Below are 27048 nucleotides of genomic sequence, written 5' to 3'. Positions count from 1 at the left end.
CTTTTTTTCCTCCCCTTCTAGCTTCCTTTTATTAAAAAAAAAAAAAAATTAGGTAACCAAATTTTAAAACCAAGGATGTAATATATCAGTGTTTTGTGTTTATCTCCAGAGGAGCTGCTTATCCTATGAAACGGCTTGATAAATGTATAAATTTCTGTTATTATTTTATTTTATTTTTTTACTTTAACGTTGTAATTTGATATGATTTGCATATGGATGTTGGGCGTATTTAATGTCCAATTTTGTTGCTATTTTCCATTGTCTTTAGCTCTGAGCCGATCTTGTTTTGCTTGAACAAATACCTATTAGACACAAGGAAGGTTTATGATACTTGTGTGAAAATCTTATATCATGTAGTGTATATATTTATGAGTTTATTCTTTTCCTCACCACGAAGGGAGTTAGTAAATGTCCCCATAAATTTTGCAGTATATCCTAAGTTGTTGCTATTCTAGCCCTTTTTCTGGGACCATGTAGTGTTATGAAATGCAGTACTACTTTTGAACTCTTCTAAGAAAGAAGAATGTTAGAGAAATTTCAGAACATGTTAGTCAGAATTGCAGATGCTTATCAATTCCCAAGTATATATTCCTGATGTCATGTCCCCAGAAACTTGTGAAGAAATATTGGATGGGACGGAGGCATATTTGGGGTGGAGACTTGATAGTGAATTGAGTTATTGCATGGCATTTACTTTTTGCTGCTTAAGATTTATGCAGTCTTTTCCAAAGGTTAAATTTTCCTTTAGCCTCTGCTTAAATATTTTCCCCATTAATGAGAATATTTTAATGCCATTAAACTACTCTTAATATTTCCGATGTGAAAACTTACTCTGAAATGTACCTAAATTTACTCCTAAATATAATGCAAATCAGTAACAGTATGAATTCCATTTTGGAGTTAAAAAGGCTTTATACAAATGAGTGAGTATTGAGATTGGTTTTACAGACTGCATGGTTACTAGATGAAGCACAGATTCTTGGGAAGTCAGACCTCTAACATTAAAAAATGATCCTAGGAGTTGGTGATGGCTTTGCAATGAGAGTCTTGATCTTTTAAACTAAATCAGTGCCTTTGGGGATTATGGGAAAAGAAAGCTGGGCTGTTTACTTTTCAGCGGTAGGCTTCTGTTAGTAAGTTAATGTTTTTGTGTAGAACTGAAATGTGCGGCTAAGTCAGTGTTTTCATAACTTATTGATTTTAATGTTGGTAAAAGCTTCACTTTTGTGAAAAAAATCACTAAGTCTGTGCAGATGTTTTATTGTGATAGATCTATTATCCAGCTATTAGAAGATAAATGACTGATCTTTTCCAGTTTCCTTCCTTTCAGAAAATTGAAATAAGAAGGGGAATATCATTTGGGCTGTATTATTAGGGCAGGTGGGATGGCTATTAATTTAAGAGAGAGGAATCTCTGCAGCATAGGCCAACTTGCACTATATTATCAATCAAACCTCAATGCACTTCTTGTGATGACCCAGCACTCTCAGGTTTTTGCAGCGTTAATTAGAATTCATGACAAAATAGATGCAAGGAAACGTTTTGTACCCTTCATAATTTTATAGAAAATTTATTGTTATTAGAGGAACCATTTGCTTAGTGTGATTTTTTTCATTACCAGCTTGTCAACTAGCATAGATAATCTGGAGAAAATATGAACTCCATAGATTGGGTGTCACTTTTCTTGATGGTTCATGTAGTTTACCTTGGAGCACAGCTAATGGCTGAAGTTCATAGCAACAGCACAGAAAAACGTGGTAACCAGTGGAAGACAAATGAACCATGTTTATTGCTTTAATATAAAAAATACATAAATGGAAAGCAGCATTTGAATTTGATGAGCTCATTGCTAGTTTTGTTGGAGTGATTTATATTTTCTCCTTATACAAAAAGCTACTATTGACACAGTGAGATGGAAATTAACTGACTGTTTTTTGGAAACCAATATTTTTTGGTTTTATATTCTGATTGGATCATTTTGTTCTAATTCTAAATATTTTTATGGAATGTTGAGCATTTAATAAACAAAGATTATTAGCTGTTCTTCTGATGTTTAGATGTATAGTAGGAGCGTACTATAGGGGAAACAGTGTCAACTAGAAAATAATCTTGTATTAAGAAAGCATGAGGAAATTTTCTGAGAGAGATCCTTTTATTACCAGTGCACTTTGTATCTGTTCTATATTCCCCCATTTTCTTCCCTTAAAATGAAAAGCTTAATTTTGGAAAATGCAGTAATGGGGATAGGGATGTGATCTTAAGCTGTATGGTGATATATGGCAATTCCTGATCTTAAGCTGTATGGTGATATATGGCAATTCCTGAATAATTCACAAAACTAGGTTCTTACCACAGGAATAAAAGTCTTGATCATCCAGTGTACCTCTTGCAGTTTGTGGTATATGTTCGAGTTACTATTAATATCTTTTAAGTGTTTGGTTTTGGATCTGTCAATCCCAAGTGTCAGCATTCTCATTGTAAACCTGAGTAGCTGACTGATGTGAATTGATAGATGTAACTGAAGCATTCAATATTCTTGTATTTCTCTATGACTGAAATTCTTTGTATAAAGCTGTGTTTTACGTATAGTATTTGAACTTTTAAAAAGCCAGTGCTGTTCTTGTGAGATGATTCAGACGGTCTTCTGTTCATTGTTGTTGCTCCAGCTCTGGTGCAGAAACAAGGCACAGACTAGCTTTACATCACCTCTGTGTTCCAGCATAAATTCTTAAACTTTCTCACCCCCTGTGAATTGCGAAGGGGCTGTTGAGTCTATAGTTTTGCAGGTTGGGTAGAGAGCAATTGCTGAGTATGAAATACTCCTTGTTCTCTGAGAAAGAGAGAATTAATATTTGCTCAGCCTTTTAGTGAGTCAGCTCAGTTGAAATTGTTTTAGGAATATATTTTAGGTATCCATTTTGTGGAAAATGTTCTCAGTTTTAGAAGAAGTCTGAATTAGTGTTAAATGTATTCTATTATGTCTGCTTTCAAGCCAATCCTATCTAAATAAAGAAAAAATACAACATAATATGTACAATACTAGTAGCACTAGAAGACAAAGGTATCCACTCCAGAACTACAGTTGGATACCAGCATCTGTATTGTCCTTCATCTTTGAGCCTAAGTGGATATTTTTAAATATTAGGCTGAGACTGCTTTTATGATCATAAATCAATCTCTGTGTTTATGTCTCTCTCACCCTCTCTCTCCTCCTTTCTCTCCCACTCTCTCCCTCTCACCTTCTTCCCTTACGTGTAAAACCTGTCAAATGAGCTTACACCATCTTGTAGTGTGTAGTTATGGGATATCTATAACAAAGTCTATGGGACTGTGAGAACGCAAGTCTCTGTGGTCTCAAAGTGTTCATCCCTTTCTTCTAAAACGCGGTCCACTAGACTGTCCTCTGCAAGCTGGCCTGAACTGTAGTTCTGAGTTTTGCATCCTGATGAAATTGCTTTGCCTCTTGTGAGTTCTAATGTGAAACTCTTTGCTCGCTTCTCCTCCCTCCTCAGCTTGTCTGGCCTAACTGGATACCTGCTCAGGACTGAGAGAGATTTGCCAGGAGTTAGCCACTCTGTTCTGCTGTGCTTTGGACCAGTCAGATTCCACACCTAAACATCAACTGAGAACAGTTTTAAATTACATAATAACTTAGGGCAGGTGGTTGCTAAGAAGAAATATTAGTGCAACAAAAATTAAGAAAGACTTCTTTTTTTTTTTTTTTTTTTTTTTTTTTTTTTTTTAGTGATACAGCAAAAAAATAGGAAATTACTTCAGGTTGTAAAGTGTGTTTTATTTAGCTCTCTAAAATCTTTGCTCCCTGGAATGAATTGTATACTTGCTGGGACCAGCAGGTACCAGTATGTGGATGGGGCCAGAGACAATAAATGCAACTTCACGTTTATTCTTATTGGTAATTTATAAAATCCCCACAGAGCCTGAAACTTGTTTAGCATAATAGCAAGACTATATTCTGAGCTGTTTTCTTTCAATTGTAATGTTGGGTGCATACTAATAAACCAAATGTCAGCCAAATACAGCGGGGGGAAAAACGTAACATATGAATATCATTGTATTTAATATTTCTCAAAAAGTACCATTTCAATAAACTGCATTTCTATTTAATTGCTTACTTTAAGTCATTGGGGAAATTTTAGAGGTTGAAATGCAGATCCCCAGTGCTTAGATAAAATATGACATTAATTTGCTGCCAGAAGGCTATACTGCATGCATGCTAACTGCATACATATCAGCTGCTTCATATAAAGTCTCATCATGTAAGTTATTTGACTTAACATGTACTTTGACACAAACCAAATCTTAATTAAAGCAATTAGGAGAGGGAGAATAGTAATTCTAGGCACAAAATGACATGTCCTTATAATGAGTGGTCAGCTTTTGAAGCTTTCCCACAGTTAAAGTAACTTGCTGAGAGCATTTTAACAGGCACCCCCCATAAAGGTTTCCTGTTTTATTCTTAACCCTCCATCAGAAGGTTTGAATAAAGCTCTAAGTGTTAGAATTTTGAGAATCTATTTAATTTTCTCATGAAAACAAAGCTATTTTTATGGTCGCAGTCTGTATGAGGATTTATATATATATATATGTATGTGTATATGTATGTATATAATGTGTGTATAAAAGGTTTATGTCTTTAGGGGGAAAAAAGGTTGGGGGTATCCCAGGGCATAAATGATCCATTTCTGTAACTTTAAAATTAATAGAAAAGTGCTCAAAAGCATGCAGAAATCCTGCTTGTGTTTTTTGAGGGAAAAGTATTAAAATATCCCTATGCTGTATTGCTAAATTTTATGCTTTTTTGTGCAAAGTGTTTTCATGAAATTGTAGAGATAAAATTTCATCTGACAGTTAATTTAGCCATATCAAGAGAAGTTTGGATTCCAGTAGTGCTGGGAAATTTAGCCCTGACTTCTTTTCAGTTTGATCATACCAATGTTAGTAAGGGGATCCCAACAGACCTTGTCAGGCACATTGCCATATTATACTTGTTGTTTCCTGTTATTTCTGTTTTAATTGCAAGTTCTCTGATAATTTATTTGGAAACTATAACTGTGAGAAAAAAAAAATTATGCTTACATTATGTTGTGTGTTCAGGGCTGGGAGCTAAGATTTAAGTGTGTAGTAGAAACAGTAAATGTTTGCTTTGTTCTAATGAATATACCCCAAATCTATTTTATATAAGATACCATTTCTGTGGGCTTAGGGAAATCTTCCCCTTCCTCCTGCCCCCTCCATCCCCCGCCCCCCAAATAGAATCAATTTGACATTCAACATATCCTGCAATACTGAGTATTTCTAGTATTAATTCTGATGATTGCTTGTGGGATGATGTGTAGAAGGAATACTGACCTTCTGGTTTATATTTTGTTTTCTAGCTGGTAGCTGGGAGTGTTGTGATGGCATTTGAGGAAGTGTGTCCAGATAGAATAGATCTGATTCACAAGAACTACCGAAAGCTGTGCACCTTGTTGGTTGATGTGGAAGAGTGGGGTCAAGTTGTCATAATCCACATGTTAACTCGATATGCACGTACACAGTTTGTGAGCCCATGGAAAAAGGTAAGTTTGTGACTTTCCAATTATTATGTTGTGTCCTCACATTCTGAATTATTTCCATTGTCAGATGTGGTTTGTCCTCTGGTTAAGATGGATTTTTATGCAGACTGTATAAAAATAGAAATCGCATGCAAAAGTCTTAGCTCTTTAAGGCTTCACTAACATTAGGCTTCCGTGCTTCTTCATAGCGTAAGAATTCTTTTTCCAGGGTATAACCTGTTGCTGTTTTGATTTACCCCTGACATATCCTACAATGCAGTGATCATAGGCAGAAGAGAGAGCCTTTTTTCTGTGATTCTTTGAGTCACATGGCTGTGTTCACTTCATCTTAAATAAGCAAGGAGTATACTATGCTTTAAGATTAGAAGGATAGAAGCATAGCAAAAATCTCTGTAGAGAATCTCATGATTTTTATGCTACTGTTTGGCTTCTGAAACTCTTTTTTCATTTTATATGAAAATTAAATTGTTTTTAAGAGCACATCTTTCCAGAAAATTGCTTAAAATAAGCATCTCATTACCTAAAGAGATTTTGCTTAGGTAATGTATTTTCCTAAAGTACTTGAGGCAGAATATTTATTACAGGTTGCTTACTGAAACAAAATAACTTGCATTCTTAACTCTCAGAACTTGGATTTTTAAAAAGAATTAAAATCAATGCCTAATGTCCACTTTACCTAACGATATGACTATACAATTGGTGTAAGCCAATTTCAGTTTGTAGTTGGAGGAAGAGTAGAAAAAGGGGGTGACCTACTGTTCTGGACAGAGTTTGGAGGTCTTGATGGGACTAGGTCTCTTAAAGACTGTAATGTGCTCTTTTCATTGAAACTGGATGGATGACAATTATTACTGTGGCTTATGCTATAGGAAGTTAGAAGGTTCATGTGACAGTATTGGTTGTCAGGCTCCTGCCTGTGTCAACCTAAAATTTGTTTGTCAGTGGTATAGTTTTAATAATGCTTGGTTTCCACTTTCGTGAGCTTCAGTACAAAATTTAGTTTGTCTACCTACTCAGCGATTAAATTAGCAGAAATATTTTTTCTGGGGCTAGTTGAAATGCATGCCTTTGTCAATAGGTTCTTAAATGAACACATCATACAACAGGGCATCTTGTGTAGTAGAAGAGATTTTTAATTTAGTTTATTTGCATCATTATGGATCAGTATTTAGGCTGTTTATATGTAAATGTATGATTTGAGGAACAATTAAATGTTGACAAAGTAGATTGCAGGCATATCAATTGCAGAACATTTTCCGTAATTTTTCTAACTGACATCTTTGATAAATAGTGGATGCCAAGTCAAAGCCGATTATACAGTGCACTAGGAATTCATGGTGCTGTCAGGGAGAAGACCGATTGACTTTAAATTTACATATTAATGAGAAGATTTGTTAAGAGGGTGCTTGACTATAGAAAATAACAGCATATTTATAGGGCACGACATTTTATAAATAAAGCTGATGCAGGAAAATGGAAATTAAACCTATCAGATTAATAAATTCAAGACTGCTAAAATGCATATTGCATTTTTATTTACTAAAATTTACCTTACTTTTTGAGAAATATATGCTTCTATTGTTCAAGTGAGCTAACTCACAACAAGTAATGGTTTAATGTTTTGAACTGATTTCTTGTGCTCTTAAAAACCTAAACAAATGTTTGGAAAACTACCCAGTTATGAAGAAAAATCCTTTCTCGAGCAATATGCTTGAAATTGTTGTAGAAATCTAATGGAGTTATCCATTAATTAAGAAAATCTATTTATATTTTTAACTTCTCTGATGGGTAGTATTTTCAATTCTGATGATGAGCACTGTGATGAAAAATGTCCTAGTTTTATTTTATCAGTCCTAAAACACTTAAAGACTCCTTTGAAGCCGTTAGTTGTGAATAGCAGTTTCTGAAAAACCTTGTTTCACATCAACTGTATCCAATGGTAACATTTATTAAACTAAACAGGCCAAGTCAGTCATATTCTGGAGTGAAAATATCTGCTCAGGACTAATTGGGATCCACAATTTCAACAATTTTCTAGGTAGTGACGTATCTGATGGCAGATAACGTTGTAATGCAGTCCAGCTTAAACTTTTTGCCCCTGCCCCTTTTCCTGGAAACTCCTGGGACAGCCGAGTGGTTTATGAACAGCTCCTGCACCTTTACAGCTTATGGCCTAACACATGGCCTAATACATGAAATACCAAAGTTGCTGTTGGTTTGCATGAATGTGTTGGGCTGCAGTCTAGCAGCAGTTTCGGAGCTGGTTTATGAGCTGTTCAGCCATCCCTGTTTCAGTGGCAGCTGCCTCTGGAGCCGAGGATGGCAGGAGGCAAGGCCTGCAGCAGCCATCCCAGTGCATATGCACTACTGCATGGGCACACCGTCTTGGACGGTGGCTGTTTCCCAAAACAACTCAATCGACCAGAAGTTTCCAACAGTCGTCGTGGAGCACAGAAGAGCCGGGAGCCGTAGTCACGCAGAAATATAGTAACTTTCAGATCAAAAGCAGTCAGCCCATTTTCAGCTTCTATCGAGCTGTCCTCTTCAGATGTAGGTGTGAAACCACATACATCAACAGATTTACATTAGTCTGGTTTGGCTGATAAGATCAAAAGACTAAAATTTAGAAAAGTTAGTATACAGTGAAGTTGTGCGTTGTGCTACTTATTGCTTGCATTCTTAGTATACCTGTCTGAATTGGAGCATTCTGGATTCAGTTACTGTTTCCCTTTTGTTGAAGTCCGTTGGACATAAAAGGGACTGGCAAGACATTTTACTGTAATACTGGTTTTATTTTATCTACAGCTTGTATTGCCTAATAGGATGACAATATATATATTATATTTATAGCAAAAAATGGCTTGAAGTCAATTATGGAAAGCAGAATACTTGAAATTCTGAAATCCTTTGATTATTGTGGATGTAATCTGAGACAGTAGTTTCATAATCACTGTATGATGGAGTCTCCCCTGCCCCTGAAAGGGAGCATTATTGTCTTTCTACCTTCCCTTACTTCTCTTGTTTGGGCTAGTGTTTCTAAGACAATCTGGATAAGAGAATTGATCCAACAGAAAAATACCTTCAGGGACAGGAAGGGTTAGCTTTTTGCCCCATGAGTTTCCTGATCTGGTTTGCTTTGTGGCTGGCACAAGAGAAGTGCAGTTTGTAGATAAAAATGCCACTCATCTTTGCAGCAGAGTGTATAGCTGTGGTTTCCCTTATTCCCGTGACAAACTTGTGATAGAATAGCTACAGTGGGTAGAATCTGCGTAAGCAAAGTCTCTAGGACCTTGCTAAGATTAAAAAAGCAACCCTTGTTTTTCCCATAACTTTGCCAGTCAAAGTTGCTATGTAGTCTATCCAATGCTGTAATCTTATCTTCTTGACTCATAGTGAGAGCTTTTATTATTATTACTTTATATATAGGGTGAGAGACATTCATTCTAGCCATCTGTTGTAGTTAAGTTGTTAAAAGCCAATGATCTAGACAGAGGTAAACACAATTTTAAAGATGAAAACTAAAATAAGATTACTTAGTTCCCTCTTTACAAAAGCGAACCTTTGGTTAGTTTTTCCTCTGTTTGAGGAAGACATGTTTGGTTGCTCTGAGAAAGCTTTAACAGCCTTGATCTGAAAACATATAGTTCGACTAATACAGTACCAGGCAGAATTCTTGCTCAGTTGTGGCATGTTCCTGAAGAATCATGGGAAATGGTAAATAGTTTATCAAAAATTTTGAGCTATCTTATATCATTCATCTCTTTGGCAGTGCATCCACAAGTTTGTTCCAGTTTGTGACTGGAAAAATGGCAGATGACAAGATGGGGGTAACTTAAGCCTGAATGGTAGCAACGCCTGCTTTTCTGGCATTGGCAAAAGTACCACCTGTTTTTGGTAGGAGAATATCACTGAAGTAGATCAGCTGATGTTTTATGCTATCTTCAGTTGATTTTGTTGATTTATGTACTAGGATGAAGGAAAAAACTATCATGCAGCATTTAATGTCCCTTGATGTTGTTTAGGCAAGTAGGGCAGACTTTTGGGTGAGGATATCAAACTTTCATCTCAGATTGCCAATTTAAGGACAGGCGGATTGGTATAATTGGTGTTCTGCTAAGATTTCACATCATTTTGTGTCTTGAAAGTTGAAGGCTCCTAACATCCAAAATTAGGGTGGTAGTCCGAATATGGTTTAAATGTTGGATGATCGTTGTAGTAACTTTAAAACAAATGTTGTAGTTAGTTTACGTACAGCTATATTGCATTTACAATAATAGTCTTTGGTTAGGATTTGAAGAGTTAAAGAATTGCTCAACTATGCTGCCTCCCCTCCCCCAGTTATTCTCTTTAATGGAAGGGCTTTATCGGAGGTTTTATCTGTCTTCCAAAGATTGCTTCTAATATGGATTTGCAATCAAATATAACCACTGGTGTTCTGATTTCCCGCCTCATTCTGCATCCTTCTGAAAGGTGAGTCTTTGTTGCAGCCATTCCCCAATACTGAAAAATGAGCGCATAAGTATAGCTGCTTCTCACTCTCATCTTCCCAGACAGGAAAGAAAAACAGTACCACATAGTACACTTATTTACATCCTAGTCTTAGAATGCACGTTTGACAAGACCCAAGTTAAACTTTTGGAAATTACTGGACAGATCAGAGATAAGTTATCTCTAAAATTGCATAAGTGTGTTTCATCATGTCTGTTGGAGAGAGAAGCAGAGAAGAAAGCTGCATACTTGGAAGACTTTGGTTTTTATACTTGTGTTTTATATACAATCTTAGTGTTTTGGGGAGAAAATTAACTTACTGATTCCCTGTTTGTTTCCTGAGATGTCACCTCTCTTTATCTTCAGTTGAAGATTCCTCTTCAAGAACAGGAGATTTCAAGCCTCCCAAGAAGACAGGCGAGGAGAGTTCAGGGAGATTAATTTTTTGGGACAGTAGGGCAGACACATTTTTTCCCCCCACATTAGCCTTGTTTCTTCGTTGTAGCAAGCTTTATGTCAGGTAATTGACTATGCTATTATTGCAAGACATGATTATTTGCAGCTCTGCCTCTTTTCTATAGCTATTAGGAAAGTTGGGATTAAAATGTAAACAATCCTAAGGCTCCTGGTAGGGATAAGCAAAAAATAAAGATCTGAGTGTGTTTGTATATATGGGGAGTGTGGAAGGGATCTCTTTGACTTTACATTTAAGATTATGTATATTCCTTCCAGAGGAAGAGGAGTTGAATTGTTTTCAGGAGCTGACATGTGCTGTACATAGTGTTACTAGAGGGTATACTGGGGACATGAGCAAGTAGGAGGCACTGTGAACCCTTACAATTCTCTATAGCTGGAGATTCTCGAGATCCCTGTTTCTCTGTGACTTATTTATAATTCATGACAGGTTTTGACTACTACCAGTAGAGCATATGCTTTGAGTTGGATTCCCCAGATAACTGACAATTATCTGGTTCACTTGTGGTGCAACTGTATGAGAGAGAACCTTTGCTCCACAGTTGGCTGTGAAGTGCTTACTATATTGATGGGATAGCTTATACTGCCCCTTCAGGTACCTACTTGAGATCAGCCTAAGAGAACCTTGACCCAAATAAAAAGCCCCCAAACCACTCGAACATTTAACCAAACTTCTGAACACAAGTTCCAAATTCCAATTTAATTTTTAGACTTGAGAAAAATCTGTGGAACTCTTAGCCAGTATTGGAGGCAGATGGTATCCTTGCCCTTTAGTTATCCTTTCACCATTGCTCCTTTTTCCTCTCTCTTTGTGTTCTTCTCGTTTTCTGTTCTTTCTCTTTCCTTATGCACTAAACATTTTTTCTGTCCTTTCCTTTGCAAATCTGTATTTCTTTGTGCTCACCTTTTTCACACACTATTAAAGTGAGAGTGTCTTTATAGTAAGAGGATGCTATTTTATGCCTGACTTACATTTTGGGGAGAATGGAACTATTTTGAATAAATGGATCTAAAAATCATAAATTATTATTTTGATTCCAAATTTAACAAAAGGATTAGTTGACCTCAGAACTTGTTCTTATAAAGGCAAGGTGAAATCTGCATAAAATAATTATTCCTGGGTGCAGTACCTCTTGTGTGAACTCAATGTCCTGTGTTTGGTCCATGCCCTGAAAACAGAGAAGAGTCTCTACTGGAATGAACCCAGTGAAAACAGAATTCTCAGTCTACCTCTTTCTCATGTCTCTTGGCTTCTTACATGAACAAATGTTTGAGACCGTATTGGCCATTGAGTTATAGAAAATTCGGTAAGAAATATCAATTGCAGTTGCATTATAAGCTATTTCTCAGGGTGCCTCATTCCCTGACAGATGTTTGCAGTTGAAAAATGGATTGTTTTTGAACATCATCTGAATGTATTAGCCCATGTTATCTGGCATCATGTTTATTGCTTTAGATGAGCAAAACAATTCTGATGATCTTGTAAGTTTTATTGGCTCTTCGTTCCATTACTGCTCACTTAACTGAAAATGCATGTTTTTTGCACTTTATTAATTTGTGTAGAAGCAACAGGTCTAGTCCCTAGTGGAGTGGTGATAGAAGGCAATGTTTAGGTAGTGCGATGATTTTATGTGTAAGTGTGTGTATTTATAAATATTCTATGTATAAAATTGTTTATATATACATATATATAGTCTATACATATATAAAGCACACCTGAACATTGCATTCTGTTTGCTGACTTCTACTGTATATTTTTCCACCCCAAAAGGAACTGACTTAATCTGAATGCTCAAAAATATATTCTACTCTATTTTCTTAATTAGAGTTAGTTAATTACAGTTAGTTAATATTAGCTGAAAGTGTTCAGTCTGGTTAATTTAAAAGAGAGTAACAGGCATATGTTTTATTATTGTGTATTTCATCAGGAAGCCTCTTTACAAGTGCTTACTGGTAGAATAAAGGTCATATCCCAGACCACTACTTTATTATCAGAATCTTTTTAGGTTCTAAGTGTGGTTGAAGGGAGAAGTTTCTAAAAATTGTCCTCCTTTTTTGAGCAAATTTGTTCCTGAAAACTAAATATGCTTCAGGTTTCGTGACAGTAACATCTCTTGCTTTCTGTCCATTTAGGAATAGCTACTGTTAATGTAACCTGCATCCTGGAACAGTGATCCAGTTTATTTCTCAGCTGTCATGTAAACCCCAACTCATTTCTTTTCAAGGATTCCGCATACAAGAGCGTCAACAGGAATTTGTTGGATGCTAGAAACTTAGATGTTTTATTTTAATAAAATCAAGAAGGATTCCATAGGTAACTTTGAAAAGGAGAAGACTTTGGTGATGGACTTCAATAATTTCATTCTGCAAAAGAGGAAATGTTTGAAGCCTTTTGACCTTTAGGGAAACTAGGATATGATCTATCTAAACATTAGGGTCTAGTGTTGTACTAAATGCCACAAGGTGCCCTGTCTAGTCTTGGTTGCTGTGGTTTTCCTGTAGGCCCCATACCTTCAGGACCTACCAGACCCATGCAGATATTTCTCATAGTTGAGAGAGTATAAAATGGCACTAGATACTTATGCTTAAGCACTAGAAATACTCCCCTACTTTCATATTTCCATCAGAGCTATGACTTTCTTTGGAAGATCACTATTAGTTCTGTTAGCCTGTTCACAGCAGCATACACCATTATTGCACAACTAATTATAATTGCAGTATACTTAAGAAAGAGAGAGTATACTTAGATGGCTGGTTAGTAGTTAAAAGGAATCCATTGTCTATGGAGTGGATGATCTGGTTCTTTTATTCTTTGATTCTTTAACATCCTTTGGCTAATGATAGAAAACTCGCTCTTATTCAGTTAGTGCCTGGAGATCTCTGTGGCAAACTTGGCTTCATGCCTTCTAAGGCCTTTCTCCAGGCTGGCTTCAGATTATGTCAAATGCCATTACAATTTTTGGTCGTCTTTCCACCATGTGAGATGTGCCTCTCTTAGGCAACAGGCAATTCCTCATATGAAACTTTACCTGCTCTGGCATACTTGTCTCTTATTCAAGGACTCCCTATTATGGAGAGGAGGGATGGGCACTGTTCATCAGCTTGGCTTTTTGAACAGTCTTGAGGATAATTGTCATTTTGTTCTGATAGACTAAAAATAGGTGGTCTAGTCTAGTATTCAGAAATCCATCTTTTAAGCATGTGGAAGGATTTAGGTAGGCCTTTTCACACACAACATCAAAGTTACAGATGCATTATTGGTTCTGTAATTAGGAAAGCCGCTCTATACCTTTTCTACCATTTCCCTTATCCAAGGATCCTATCTGTGATACAGTAAGTGGAGCACTGATCTTGGTAAGCTGAGGTGGTTTTGGTATTGGAATCAGCTTCATCTGCTGGTGAGTAGTCCCAAAGCTCTTATCTTCCAAACTTAACTTACCCCAAACTCTTTTGAGAGCAGTTTTGATAAACACTGGAAAGCACTCTACAAAACAAGTTTATCTGCAAAAGATTCTATTATGTGGCTTGGTTTTCTCTGGGATCGTTATCCTGTTCAGTCCCCTTATACTGGTTTGCTGAAGACGAAGTCTGACTTCTCCCTTAATTCAGTCAAAGTGCAGTTAATGGCTATCCTGCCCCATACCCGTGTGTTCCATACTCTCCTTGAATTTGTGAAAGGGTGAGTTTGTTAAGTTATATATAGCTATTAGAGAACACAGTTCCTCAGCAAGATCTCACTTGTTACAACTTATCTGGCCTTTGTGTTTGAGTCTCTTATAAATTTTTCTTGTGGCACCTATATTTCAAGAGATCTCTCCTTGCAATAAAATCCTTCTCGAAAAGTGGAGGAAAACTTTGCTACAGTTCTTATGCATAGTATTCTTTTCGTGTAGAAATTTTTTTCAAACTTTAGCTAAATTTTCAGAAGAGCTTTCTGAGAATTAATTTGCACATTTCCTTCCTTAAATGTCGTGTCTCTAGCATCAAAGTGTTCTTGCATCCTCTGGATGTCAGAGAAGTCTTACCCTTCTATTTATAAGACTAGATGTTTCAGGTGGTCCCCCAATGCTGTTGAGGCTTATTCTGAGAGACTGAAAAATAGTGTTTGTCCCTTCCCTGTCCTTCCACACCCCCCACCCCCCAAAAAAAAGGGTATGTCAAAGTGGATAACTAGTTTTATCACAGGGTGTTTCTGAGACATTTGAAGTGGATCCATAATCAAAGCAAGCTTCACCAAAGTTCATATGCTGTGGGAGACTGCTGAGAAATTTACCCATCTCAGATAACTGTAGAGCAGCAACTGAAATACCTTCTATATGCTCATAATATATAATTGTCACAGAAGATGCTTTCAGGATGCGGCAGAGCAATTATATGGCTACTATTTGCACAAACACCTGCCTCCAGATAGCTGTGATGATGTGATTGAGATGTGGGAATTGATGTTTGAAGTCACCTGCAATATGAATGAGTGGAAAGCGGAAATTCACTAACAGTTTGAATTCATTGAGACATGTTGTCCGAATGCGTAGTGACTTCCTGCCTTACTCCTTTTCATCCATTTCCTTTCTTTTTTCCCTAAGGCTTTTTGTTCTCTTGGCTGTAGCTTGATGTGCCTATACTGCAAAGCATTGCATAAATGTGCTTATAAGTAATGCTTTTTCTGTATATTTGTTTAACCTCATCTTGCATGTGTATTATCTTTGAAAACTTGAAAGCAAGTGAAATTCCATAAACTGTATTATTCTCTAGCAGCAAACATTACTTTCTGAAGAAGAGCAATATGATGCAACTGTTAAACTTAAGAATTCCTTGTGAAGAACTAGGTATTCGCCTAGATTTATTCAACTAGAAAGATCAGTGACAGGGAAGGAGGAAAAAAGTATATAGGGCAGGAGAAGGTTAAGTTCTAACATGTACAGCCAGGCTAGTGTTGGGGAAATGGTGTACTGAGAGGGAGAGGCAGGTGTGGAAATACAGTCACAGGCTTTTCTGTTTCCTGTGCATTTTCTTATGAACCTGAGTTACAGATATCTTTGTTAAGGAGAGAAATAGAAGCCTATGGCCTTAAAAATCAATTATACCTAACCTAGGAACATTAATACTTGAATTGCTTCAGGTTACAGAGCAGGATTAGGGCTATTAGCGTGGGCAGCAGCATGTGTTCATGTTTGGATTTCAGTGACGTTTTCCATTAACTCTTGAGTTTGCGGATGTATTGGAGCTGCATTTGGAGATAATTGTAGTATTCTTGTAATGTGTTTTATCCTAAATGGAAAACACATTCTCAACTTTATTGCCATATTAAATGTAATTTCACGCAGGATCTTAGTTAAATGTTAGCTCATTTGCTTAGTAACTTTAACAACAGGCTAATGGAACTTGTTATCTGGCAGTTTCTTCATTTAAACTGTTAATACTTTATGAAGATGTCCCTAAGCTGTACGTCTGGAATAATGTAAAAAAGAATTATGCATGTTCTTTGGCACTAAAATATTCTCTTCTGCACTGGATTATATAAATTGCAGATGATGTGGAACAGAGTCTATTTGCAGTTCCTAGCCTGGAATGCTAGTGGTCCTGCTCTGTGTTTAATCACTTCATTCTCCCAAGGTTCTGAACTTTCTTAGTGATTTGCCAATTTAGAAAAGCTATTAACTGCACAATTAAATCATGTGCTACTACAAACTATGAGCGTACTTAATGCAATTTAACTAAAGGCAGCCACTGAAAGGGAATGCCTCTTTCCTGTCCTTCTCTCTTTACCACCCACTGCTTTCCTTCAGCAGTTCCAGTGGTCCTATGACCACAGTGTGAGCCAGGTCATTTTACTGATCCAGGTGAAAATGAAACCTGCTTAGAAAAAAAAAAAGAATCTTTTAATGGTATGATTAGTCTTACATTGGCTGTGGAAACTGCATCTAAAGTGATTGAAAGGACAAGAGGAAACACTGGAACATTTAAATCTACTTGTTGAACTCTCATGCTGCCACTTCCCTGCCAGAAAGGCTCAACGAGACCCCACCCACGACTGAGCATTATACAGACAGGCTGTATGTTTCTTGCTGGATACCTGCTGCAGGTAGTCTCCTGCTAGGCTTTTTGCCACCCTTATTTCAGTGGTGTCTAGTGCTATGGCTTTGCTTATTACAGGGCAAAGCAAAACCAGGGGAATTCAGCTAGTTCTTCGAGGTGATTTTTTTGCTTGATGGTCTGGGTTCTTGACTATGCTGTGTTGCACCTCAATCATCTCAATAGGGTCAACTCTTGAAGGGTTTGGTTTTAGGTTTTCTGGTTACTAGACCCCGAACTGCTGAACAAAATACTGGTACTTGTGCAGAGTGCTGTCAAGAAATAAGCTTGTCTGTGATAGCAGAAATTATAAATGTAATTTTGCAAATGCTGCAATGTTTTTCTCCTTTTGGCAGTGGTATACTCAGCAGTTCAGGTTGAGTCTTAAGGTGACTAGTGACTGAATGTTTTCACATTTCCTGAAAACTGGTCTCCATATCCATATCAAACTAAGATCATCGGTTTGATCTTAATGAATTTCCGTTCACTGAACTTATTTCCCTGTGTGGTGTCATCATGTTATTTCATAAAATTTCAAGAGATTTGAGAAAAGAAGAATATTCTAAGACCAGAATGAATACTTGACTATCAGAAAAGATCACATTAATACTGCTGCTGTGGGGATATGTAGAAAGTGGTACACTATAAAAATTCTAGTAGGTTTTAAAATAAAAGTTTTTGTAAGAGGCCTAAATTGCTTTGTAATTATTAGGAACTTTGCTTCAAATGTTTCTAACCAATGTTTCTTTAAAAAGAAATGTGTTTAAAAGAATCACAAATGTGTGAGCTCAAGCTCTTTCTTTATAACAGTGATTAATGAGTTAAATACTATTTCCAGCTCTGTGTTCCTCTTGAGTTTGATAGTACTCATATGTTTGCCTGTTAGCAATCAAGGCAGTGACACTGAAGACTGAATCAGTGGAGATAGAATTATCCTGCTTCTGTTAGAGTCACCTTCCTCAGTGCAGGGTTCAGATGCGTTGGGATCAGGAATCTTGCTTTCAAGTTGCCTCTCCTGTAGATAAGGGGAAGGATTCAGTTACCAGTACTCTTGATTTAGCATCTTGAGTTTTTAATTTAAAAGGGTGACTACCCACAGTTTGCTCTGGAGGTCATAAAATGTGTTAAGGAAGGTGTTGACTAAATAAGGAAGTGCCTTTTGGTAGCTGTTAAACATGATGCATACAAAAGTGAACATTTCAATCTAAGGTGCAGATTGCTGGAGAATGAGAAAATACACTAAAGCAATGATCATTGTACCACCCATCCAATGAGTTAACCTTTTTCTGAGCCATCGTTGAAGATAAACTGAGCAAAACAGACCTTTCAAGTGATCTATTATGTTGTTATGTTTTATGAACTTCCTTTGCTAAGTAAAGTGTTTTTCTTGAAAAGTAGGTGAATTTTGTAACCATAGAATAATTTAGGCTGGAAGGGACCTCTGAAGGTCTTCTAGTCCAGTTCCCTGCTCAAGGCAGGGCTGACTACAGAATTAGACTGGGTTGCCCAGGGCCTTTTCATTCAAGTTTTGAAACTTTTGAAGGATGGAGATGCCCACAGCCTCTCTTGGCAGCCTGTTTCAGCGTTTGATCACTCACTGTTCTTTTTCCTAATATCTGATTGTAAATTCCCGTGCTGCAACTTGTTTCCTTTGCCTCCCCTCCTTTCATTATGCACCTCTGAGAATGCCTGGCTCTGTCTTCTCCATAGACTTCTTTTTAATAACATGAAATATATTAATACCATTTAATTACCATTTTAATATCTGGGGTTTTTTACAAACAGGTTGCTTTCTGCCAGCCCTAAGGCCATGATCTTTGATCAGACTGACTCCTAGGCCCACTTGCAGTAAAACAATAAGAAATCCTTCATAATCCTCAGATGGATATATATCTGAAACTGCAAGTGGAGATCTCTGTATGCTGTGGCCTATATACGAAGCCTATGAATGTCAGAAATTAATTTGGTTAACCAAAATATTTTTCTCTGTACCTTGATGTCATTCACTTTTGAGAAAAAGTATCTCAAACTCCAGTGAGTCTAATGAACTTCATCAGGGAAAGCCAGAATCAGGATGCATAACCTTTTAGCCAGTCTAATTTCTTAAAGAACTGCCCTTTGCTTAAGTTTGCCTAAGCTGTTTGCTGTTTTTATGGATAATTTATATATTGCTAGACAGTGCAGGGGATTTGTATAAAGTCTTCAAAACAGAGTGAATTTTGAAGAACTGACATTTTTAGACGTGTCAATATTAGATCATAGGCTCTAAGTCCAAAAGGGACCAATATTTTCACCTGATCAGGTTTACAAAAGATTAACAAAGGCATTTCATTTAATAGTTGATCTTACCTCCACGGAAATTTTGCATATATTATTAAGGCTTTTTTAAATGTTGGTATATTTATTGCTTTCGGCAAACTAGGTAGAAGAGACGATGGCTGGTTTAAAAAAAAAGTGCAAAATTCTTGCATGAAATTGTTTTTTTTTTGTATGGTATTTTTTAAATGAATAAAACTGGTCGATTCAAATATTCTGTACGTGTTTCTGTTATTTTTGTCTTTTGGCAGGATGATGACGATGTTGTGGAGGAATATAATGAAAATAATTTCTATGAATCCGATGAAGAACAGAAAGAAAAAGATCGGAAAGTGAATAAAACCTACGTTATGGACCCAGACCACCGGCTTCTGTTACGGAATACAAAGCCCTTGCTTCAAAGCAGAAATTCTGCTGTACGACAAGTTCAACTTTTTATCAAAAAGGAATTACTAAGTACCTATGCTTATAGAAAATGTAAAAGATTTAGAAAGAAAATCTATACCTCTTTAATGTGGCAACACTGCATAGTAACTGCTACAGGAAAACTGTGGTGGTTCTTTTCTCTTCTACTAAAAATAACTTTTTTTTCAAATTAACTGAGCTCCTGAGTAAAACACCTGAACTGATTGTGCTTTATGCTCCAGGTGTTAAGGACAAAAGAGGTATTTGAATCTGACTTCTGTAGCATGTGGTAACTGTACCATAGCTAGCTGTAAATGCTTAAGTTTTCAGCAGCTAGGATGGCACAAACACTGTCAGTTTTGATGATAGAGACTTTCAAGGAAAATCATAGTTGTTACTGATTCATTAAGTGGTACCTTCCTTTGAGTCTCATATTTTAAAAGGAGACAATTATATGCCTGAATCCTTTGTGAATCCCAGCCTGCTTCTTAGTGTTGGTATCTTGGCAGGATTCCAGGGTAGATACGATATCCTGAGTATAGTGTGTTCTACACTATTTCCAGGAGACTTTAATATGCAGGTAAAGTTTTAGTACCAAGAAGAGTCCCGCTGATAGCTAGTCATTGTGGCATTTCTCAGGCCACAGAACTTTATTACAAACTGAGGTTAGAAATAGTACTTGAGACTACGTATCTTCTGAAAAGACTTCAGTGACAGTGAGTCTAACACATTCCAATGCAAAATGTTCTCCTAGCTTAGCTTAGACAAATTCAGTCTAGAAAGAGGGTCCTTATTTTCTTTAAATCTTGAATCATCTTACACATCTGTTTAGGTTAAGGTGTTATAGGACTTTACAAGAACAATTAGTGAACAGTGATCAGGTCACCTCTTAACCTGTTTTTGATAAGCTAGATGGATCAGGTTTTAGTTCCTCATGTGAAACATATTTCTAGACTCTAATTAACTTGTAGGTCTTATCAAAACCATTTCTAATCGGTCAGCAAACTTTGGAAACAAGTTAAATGCAGCTTTCCAAGAACAATTATATTAGAGCACAACCTCATGCTAAAACCACTGTTCAACATCTATGTAATGTTTCCTCATCTCCTGCAAAGAACAGTTATGTTAGATACCTTTGCCAGCACACTGCATTGAGAATGCTGTTTCAGTTGCTTATCTTCCACATTCTGTAAATCACTTCCTTTGTATCTGTTAAGTATGATATTGATTCTCACAGTTATGATCTTGAACTTTCCAGTATTAAAGTTAACTAGAATGTTTAAGTGCAGTTTGTCAAGTGAAATCATGCTGTTTTGAATTGCTGTTATTACACCAGTTTTTGTACCATTCACAGAATTTACCAGCAGTGATATTATTTGCTTTCACTGTGATTTAGCTTTTTGTCAGATCCTTGTTGTATTATGCTAAAAAAATCTGCTATTTATTTTGTGTTTTCAAATGCTTTTCATCAGTATTTATTTTTTAGAACCACTTTTTGTTTAATGGGTATTTAAGATTTAGGATACCAAGTCAAGTGTCATGATGGCGTCTTTACTTTGATTCTCCTTTCTATGATCTATGTTTAGTTTAGATTGAAAGGTGACCATGATGGTATTGTAGGGAAGGTTGTGGTATGACTAACATGAAGTTCTTCATTTGTCTTTTTACCAGAAGAAAAAGTTGAAAGGCAATTTAAAATCCATAAGTTTTATTATAGCTCTCACTCTTCTGCTTTTTGCTGCTAGGGATGTTTATATATAAACCTATAGCTTCTACTTTTTGTTATTTTTAGACTTTAGAAGTTGCCAGTAAATGCAGCTGTCATTATAATTTGCATAATAGAGTAATGATGGAGGTTTTTAGTGGAAACTAAAGAACAGGTAATATTGACCCTGTATTTAATAAAAATAAAAGCACAAGCTTTACAGAAGTTTGAAAAAACAGTACTTCCTCATTAATTTGTATAGCTAATGCTAGCAGTACTGCTTATTAAGGATGATATTAGTGTGATTATAATTATGAGTTACCTATCTACATCTTTCACTCTCTGTCCCACTGTATATTATGTCATACAATAAATACTGGTAGGAATGAGAGTTAGTTATTAGCTTGGATTTTAGAAATAAAAGTATCTTTCTCCTGGTATCCTTCCTCCCTCTGCCAGTCTGCTTTGTTGATTTCAAAGAACGTGAATATGCAATTTCCTTTCTAAAGAAGAGTGGCTTGGTGGTTCTGCAGGTTTGAAGCAAATGTAATAATTATGTATGGCTATTTTGAATTAACAGGCCATTCTGAATGTTCTTTTTTTAGGTGGTGATGGCAGTGGCACAGCTTTATTGGCATTTGGCACCAAAATCTGAAGCTGGCATTGTTTCTAAATCATTAGTGCGTTTACTCCGTAGCAATAGGTAGGTCATGTCCGTTCTTTGAATTGCTGTCTGCACTTTTTTTGTGACGGTTTTTTGTACGTGCTTGTTTAGATCCAGTGCCATCTGTCTGTCTGTCTATTTAACTATAGCACTATTAGAGTTTCATTTTAAAATTGTACTGTAACATACGTATTTATTCAATAAATGAAAATTATTAAAAGTAATTCCATCATTTTCAGTATTATGTTCCTACCATAAGCATTTCATTCTTTTTATCACTTTTATTCTGAGAAAAAAGTCATGGTTGATGGTTAGTATAGAAATAGAGACAGTACAAACTAGTTAGCTCGGTTTCTTGAGTTTGTTTAATTATTGGAAGTTTAATTATGTTATGGTTCCTTACTGTCCTGTGAGACACTAAAGTCTTCTAATAAGTACATTCTTTTCCCTCCCTGTATATTGATGACTTCTTAGTTTCTCTGTCAACAACAGAAATAGGTATTTTTAAATCAGCAGTAGACGCTGCTGAATCCCCTACATTTTCTTAATCCTCGAACAGTGCTTTTAAAGAACTAGTTTGTGTTTCATTCAGTCTCACTAAGTTTGACTTGACCATCTTCAGTGTGACCTTGTCATACTTTACTATCAAGGGTCTCATTTGCCATATGCTTCATAAAGTTGATAATACTCCAGAGGGATTTTGTGATTCATAGTATAGGCATATTATGCCAATATTTATGTAACTTCTTTTTTCCAGTTTTTAAATTTTTAGCTTCCATGCGTCTGTTTGAAAAGCCCAAAAGGTGTGATAGAAAGTTATTTTGAAAAAATCTTAATATTTCAACTCCTAACTAAATATGATCTTCTTGGATAGAACTTAGCTATGAAAATGACTTATTTTTAAAAAGTGGGTAGCATTGAACAGACAAAGCTTAAAAAAATGAAAAAGAAAAGAAAAGAAAAAGTCGCTTTAGTTGCATCTGACAAGACTGCTTAGTTTAAATTTTGCATGCCCAGTCACCATAGAACTGTTTCTTTGTGAACTTCTTGAGCTCACCCTTGGCTAATGTATCTATCATTTGAAAGTTAGACTATTAGGGAAAAATAGGGCTTCTTAGAGTATTTATGTTTTTATTTCAGATAAAAATGTATTGCCTTTATTTTTCTATATTTAGTTTTATAGTACAGGATGCTTCTAATTCTCTTTATGCAAAGGTAAATAGAATAGATAAAGCAGTTTAGCATATTTACAGATAATGTATAGAACTAAACTCATATTCACAGGTTGAAAGGCGGCTTCTTGCACATTGTTTATTCCTCATGGTTATATCCAGATTTCTCCAAATAAGAAATTATTCTGTCTTTCCTATATCTCAACTAGTTAGTCTAAAATGGCACTAATCTTCTGACTTTTATATGTTAAATGGGTTGTCTGTTCTCTGTAGCCAGTCTGCATGAAATGCTTGCTAGTAAAGACCCACTTTGAAAGAAGCTTTTGTTGTTCACCCTTTAAGTTATATGCCTATGGCCTTTAAATTAATGTCAAATACATTGTGATCTAGTGAGGGCTAGAGTGCCTGGAAGAGCATTTCATAGTGATTTCCAGTCTTGGTACATCATGCATGGCTAACTGGTTTCCATGTACTTATATAAGAATTGCACAAAAATAGGTTTAAAAGGTATTAGGTACTTCTGTATTATTACATTGCTTTGCAAGCGACAGCTGTAATTGCCACAGGTCTATTCTACAGTTTTGAATAAGAGGAGATAATTGAAGAGATGATTTGTCTGTTAAGGTGTGATTTGCATCATGAAAGAATTTGAGGACCCATGGTTCAGAAAATTTGACTGTAACTACTATAATTACTTAGGCTTTAAACAATTGGTTGACTTGCCTGTGTTATAGTGCTGCTTTTTAATAGATGCATGAACCTGTCTATATACTGCAAGTCACAGGAGAGCTTGGCCTTTTCTGAGAACTATAATCAACAAATTATTTCAAGACAAAAAAAGCCAAGCTAATTCCTGGTAGTGCAAGTATTAGCTGTTGCTTAGCTAATGCAGCAATTTCTACACTATAGATAAAGTCTGCGTGTTTTCTTTCTCATCTATGTCGTCCTGAACATTTAAATTTCAAGATGGTGCAAAAAGCGGTGTGCGCTGTGTCTGGAGAAGCCAACATGCAAATGTTTTAAATGAATTGTTAATTTTTTTGTTTAAACAAAGACCTAACACCTACAAGAAGCATTGCACCATTACATTGATGTTGGGGATGTTTTTTGCATATAAAAGTTTTTAAGAACGATAGCTTGGTTTTGTGACGCATTTTGCTGTGAAGATGATGATTGACTTGTGACAATTTGCACTAAGCTTTCTCTTCTTATGTGTTTGTGCCAAATCAAATGTACTTTGGGCTCAAGTAGAATTGGTCTGTCTTTGCCATGATGTGTTAATCTATGTATCCATAATTTTGTAGACTAACTCTTGTTTTTCTTTTCAAATTCTAGGGAGGTGCAGTATATTGTTCTGCAAAATATTGCCACTATGTCAATTCAGAGAAAGGTATACCTTCTTTGGAATTTTCTAAGTTACATTTTATATTAAGCACAGGCAAGCTACTTAAATAAGTTTTGTTCTTTCAGGGCATGTTTGAACCTTATCTGAAGAGTTTCTACGTTAGATCAACTGATCCAACAATGATCAAAACACTGAAGGTGAGTTTAAAAGAATTCATCTGCATACTGCTGGACAAATCACCGTTTGCAACAGGAAAGTGAAATTTTCTTGTACTGCTATGACATACGTTATTCTGTTCTGTTCCTTTTCCATTAAGAAGTCTAGCATTGTGGCTTTTAGATAAGCCCACAAGTGTCCTTCAAGCTTGTCAGACTGTCTGGAAATTTCTCTTGATGTTGTGGTATAGATGGCAGATGGACTGTGTTTTCTGCTCAAGTTTTTGATATTTTTCAGTGATACAGAGCATTACTATTCCTTTTGATCTATCCTGCCATTCAAGCATTTAGAGTTAGGCTGTTTTCATAAGAGGGAAAAATCTTCTCAATTGAAGAGAAATGACATCACACTGTCTTTAATACCCTTTGCTTAAAAGGAGAGTTTCAAGTATGTTTCACCAAATAAAGCAGGAGTCAAATATGGGACAATGCAGGAGTCCCAAATCCCCTGTCAAGTCAGCATTCAACTGGGGAAATACTTTAGGCTTTTCTCAAAGCCGTATTTCAGTGCCTGTTCTGGGCTGTTTTCTTCTTGTTTTCAAGGAAACATAGAATCCTTGACAAAACAGTAGTCAAAAAGCAATCTGCTATTTGTGTGTATTTTCACTTGTCTTTGCTTTCTGGATTGTCATGGGCACTTGTGGTTAGGAGTGAAAGGTACAGGTATATTAAACTTGATTTTTTCCATATTATTAATTTACACATATTTGCACACATTACGTGCATGGAGTGGTGCAGTCTAAGATAGCTATACGCAAACCATGTTATTTTTATTAGTCCGATATTACATCTAAGGAAATTTGAGACATAAGGAGATGACAGGATCTTCCCCAAATTTAATGATTATGAAAGCTGGTGAGAATACTAGTAAGACATACTATTATTCAGGAAAAGTCATTGACCTCTGAACTCCTGAAAAAATTTAAAGTTGATGTCAGTTAGAGAATTCAAATATAACACAACAGTGAAAGTCTGGAGAAGTAGAAATTGTGCTCTTTTCTTTCATCCTGCCTCAGTTCTGTCTTGCTGACTGAAGAGTTTCAGTCTACCTATGATGTTACGTACTTGGGAAAATCTTGTGCTTCTCTGTACCTTTTTTAGTTCTACATTGTCTGCTTTAAGATGGGGGGACCAGACCTACAGCAGTATTTAAGATGTAGGGATACCTTTGAATTCATCCAGTTCACTGTTAATTGCTGTCTTGCTCTTTTTCCTTCCAAACACCCAGTTTACTTTTCTGACCCCTGCTTAGCATTGAGCTTATTTTCACGGCATTGTCTATTTTAACCACGAATACTCTTTCAAGGTTAGTAGTAATCAGCTCAGCACCCATCATTTTCTAAGCAAAATTAGGGTGTCGTTCCTTACACTACTTTGCAGTTGGGTTGAGTTGCACTTTCTTTTGACCTTTTATCAACCAGTCATCTAATATTTTAAGATTTAAGCAGCTCTTCTTCTAAGTCAGCCTTTTGTCTTCATTTCTCTGAAAACCTTAGCATCAGCAGGAAACCGTCATCTGCCTTTTCATCCCTTTCACAGTTTGTGTGAATATGTTGAAAAGCAAGATCAACAAAGATATTTGTGGGATTCCATTGATAACCTTCTTGAACTGTAAAACCAGTCATTTAGTTCTGTTCATTCCTGTCCTTCTTTGGCCACTTCTTATTCTATGCCAGCTACATTTATTTATGACTCTTTGGTGAGAGGCCTTCTCAAATGGTTTCTGAAGTACAGGTGGACTCTATCAATTAAATCTCCATATCTGTGTGCATCTATCTCTCAAAATGTCTTCCCTTTACAGAGTTGTCTTTTTCTTCAGTTTACCTCATTCAAGTTGGCTTGGAATTCTTTCTGCTTGAAAGTTAAAGCAGCTTGGAAGTATAGCATCTTAAAAGTGTATGCCCAGTGTTGTACATCATCCCCTTCTTCACCAGGAATTAGGAAAAGGCTTCTTTGGGTGCAGTGCTGTTGGTGTTGATTAAGAGCTAAACCATTTCACAGAAGCAACTGTTTCTGATTTAAACTGTTTCCTGGTTTAAAGATCCTTTATCACAGTTCCTCCGAATGTTATGGAGATTTCATTTACATCTCCCCAGCTGCTGTTACGCTTTCCATTATTTCTTCTTACTGTGTCACATGGCTTTCTAGGCTATGCCGTCCCTATATGTATCACATTGGAAACCATCCTGCCAGAAGTATTTCAAGTCCATTCAAAAAGGAACACAACACTGTAAAACTACAGCTCATAGAAAATGCGTCAATGAATCTTAAGAGTACTGTTTTGAAACCCTGCATTTACTTGCCTGGAGAATATTCCTTGTAAATGTGATGCTACCATCAGTTTATACTAAAATCTGCTATATCTATTAAATGCTAAGTGGTATTTCTAATAGTATTATCTTTTACTTATGCACAATAATAAGTGGTATATATGGTACTGTTTCTAATGTTTTATTTTAACTTTTAGTAAAATACTTTTTTTTCTTGTAGCTTGAAATCTTGACAAATTTAGCAAATGAAGCCAACATATCAACTCTGCTACGAGAATTTCAGGTTTGTGGAGAAAATGTATTCTTCTTACATAAAATGCTTTCTACTGGCCAACTGCAGTCGTTG

The 27048-nt window shown here is 36.2% G+C and overlaps 1 protein-coding gene across 2 annotated transcripts in view; it reads left to right on the top strand.

The window, feature by feature from the left end:
- Nucleotides 1–27048, top strand: part of LOC135325000 (AP-3 complex subunit beta-1-like) — a 150383-nt gene that overhangs the window by 37205 nt on the left and 86130 nt on the right. For both annotated transcript variants that reach the window (XM_064502274.1, XM_064502275.1), the window contains exons 7-12: nucleotides 5397–5579; nucleotides 19178–19342; nucleotides 21642–21739; nucleotides 24208–24262; nucleotides 24343–24414; nucleotides 26923–26985. In XM_064502274.1, the coding sequence (XP_064358344.1) occupies nucleotides 5397–5579; nucleotides 19178–19342; nucleotides 21642–21739; nucleotides 24208–24262; nucleotides 24343–24414; nucleotides 26923–26985 (636 nt within the window). The remainder of the gene's footprint in view (nucleotides 1–5396; nucleotides 5580–19177; nucleotides 19343–21641; nucleotides 21740–24207; nucleotides 24263–24342; nucleotides 24415–26922; nucleotides 26986–27048) is intronic.

The sequence above is a fragment of the Dromaius novaehollandiae genome, chromosome Z, assembly GCF_036370855.1.
Source record: "Dromaius novaehollandiae isolate bDroNov1 chromosome Z, bDroNov1.hap1, whole genome shotgun sequence".
NCBI lineage: Eukaryota > Metazoa > Chordata > Aves > Casuariiformes > Dromaiidae > Dromaius > Dromaius novaehollandiae.
Note: the sequence above shows the minus strand (reverse complement) of the source record. Positions and strands in the feature narration are given on the sequence as shown.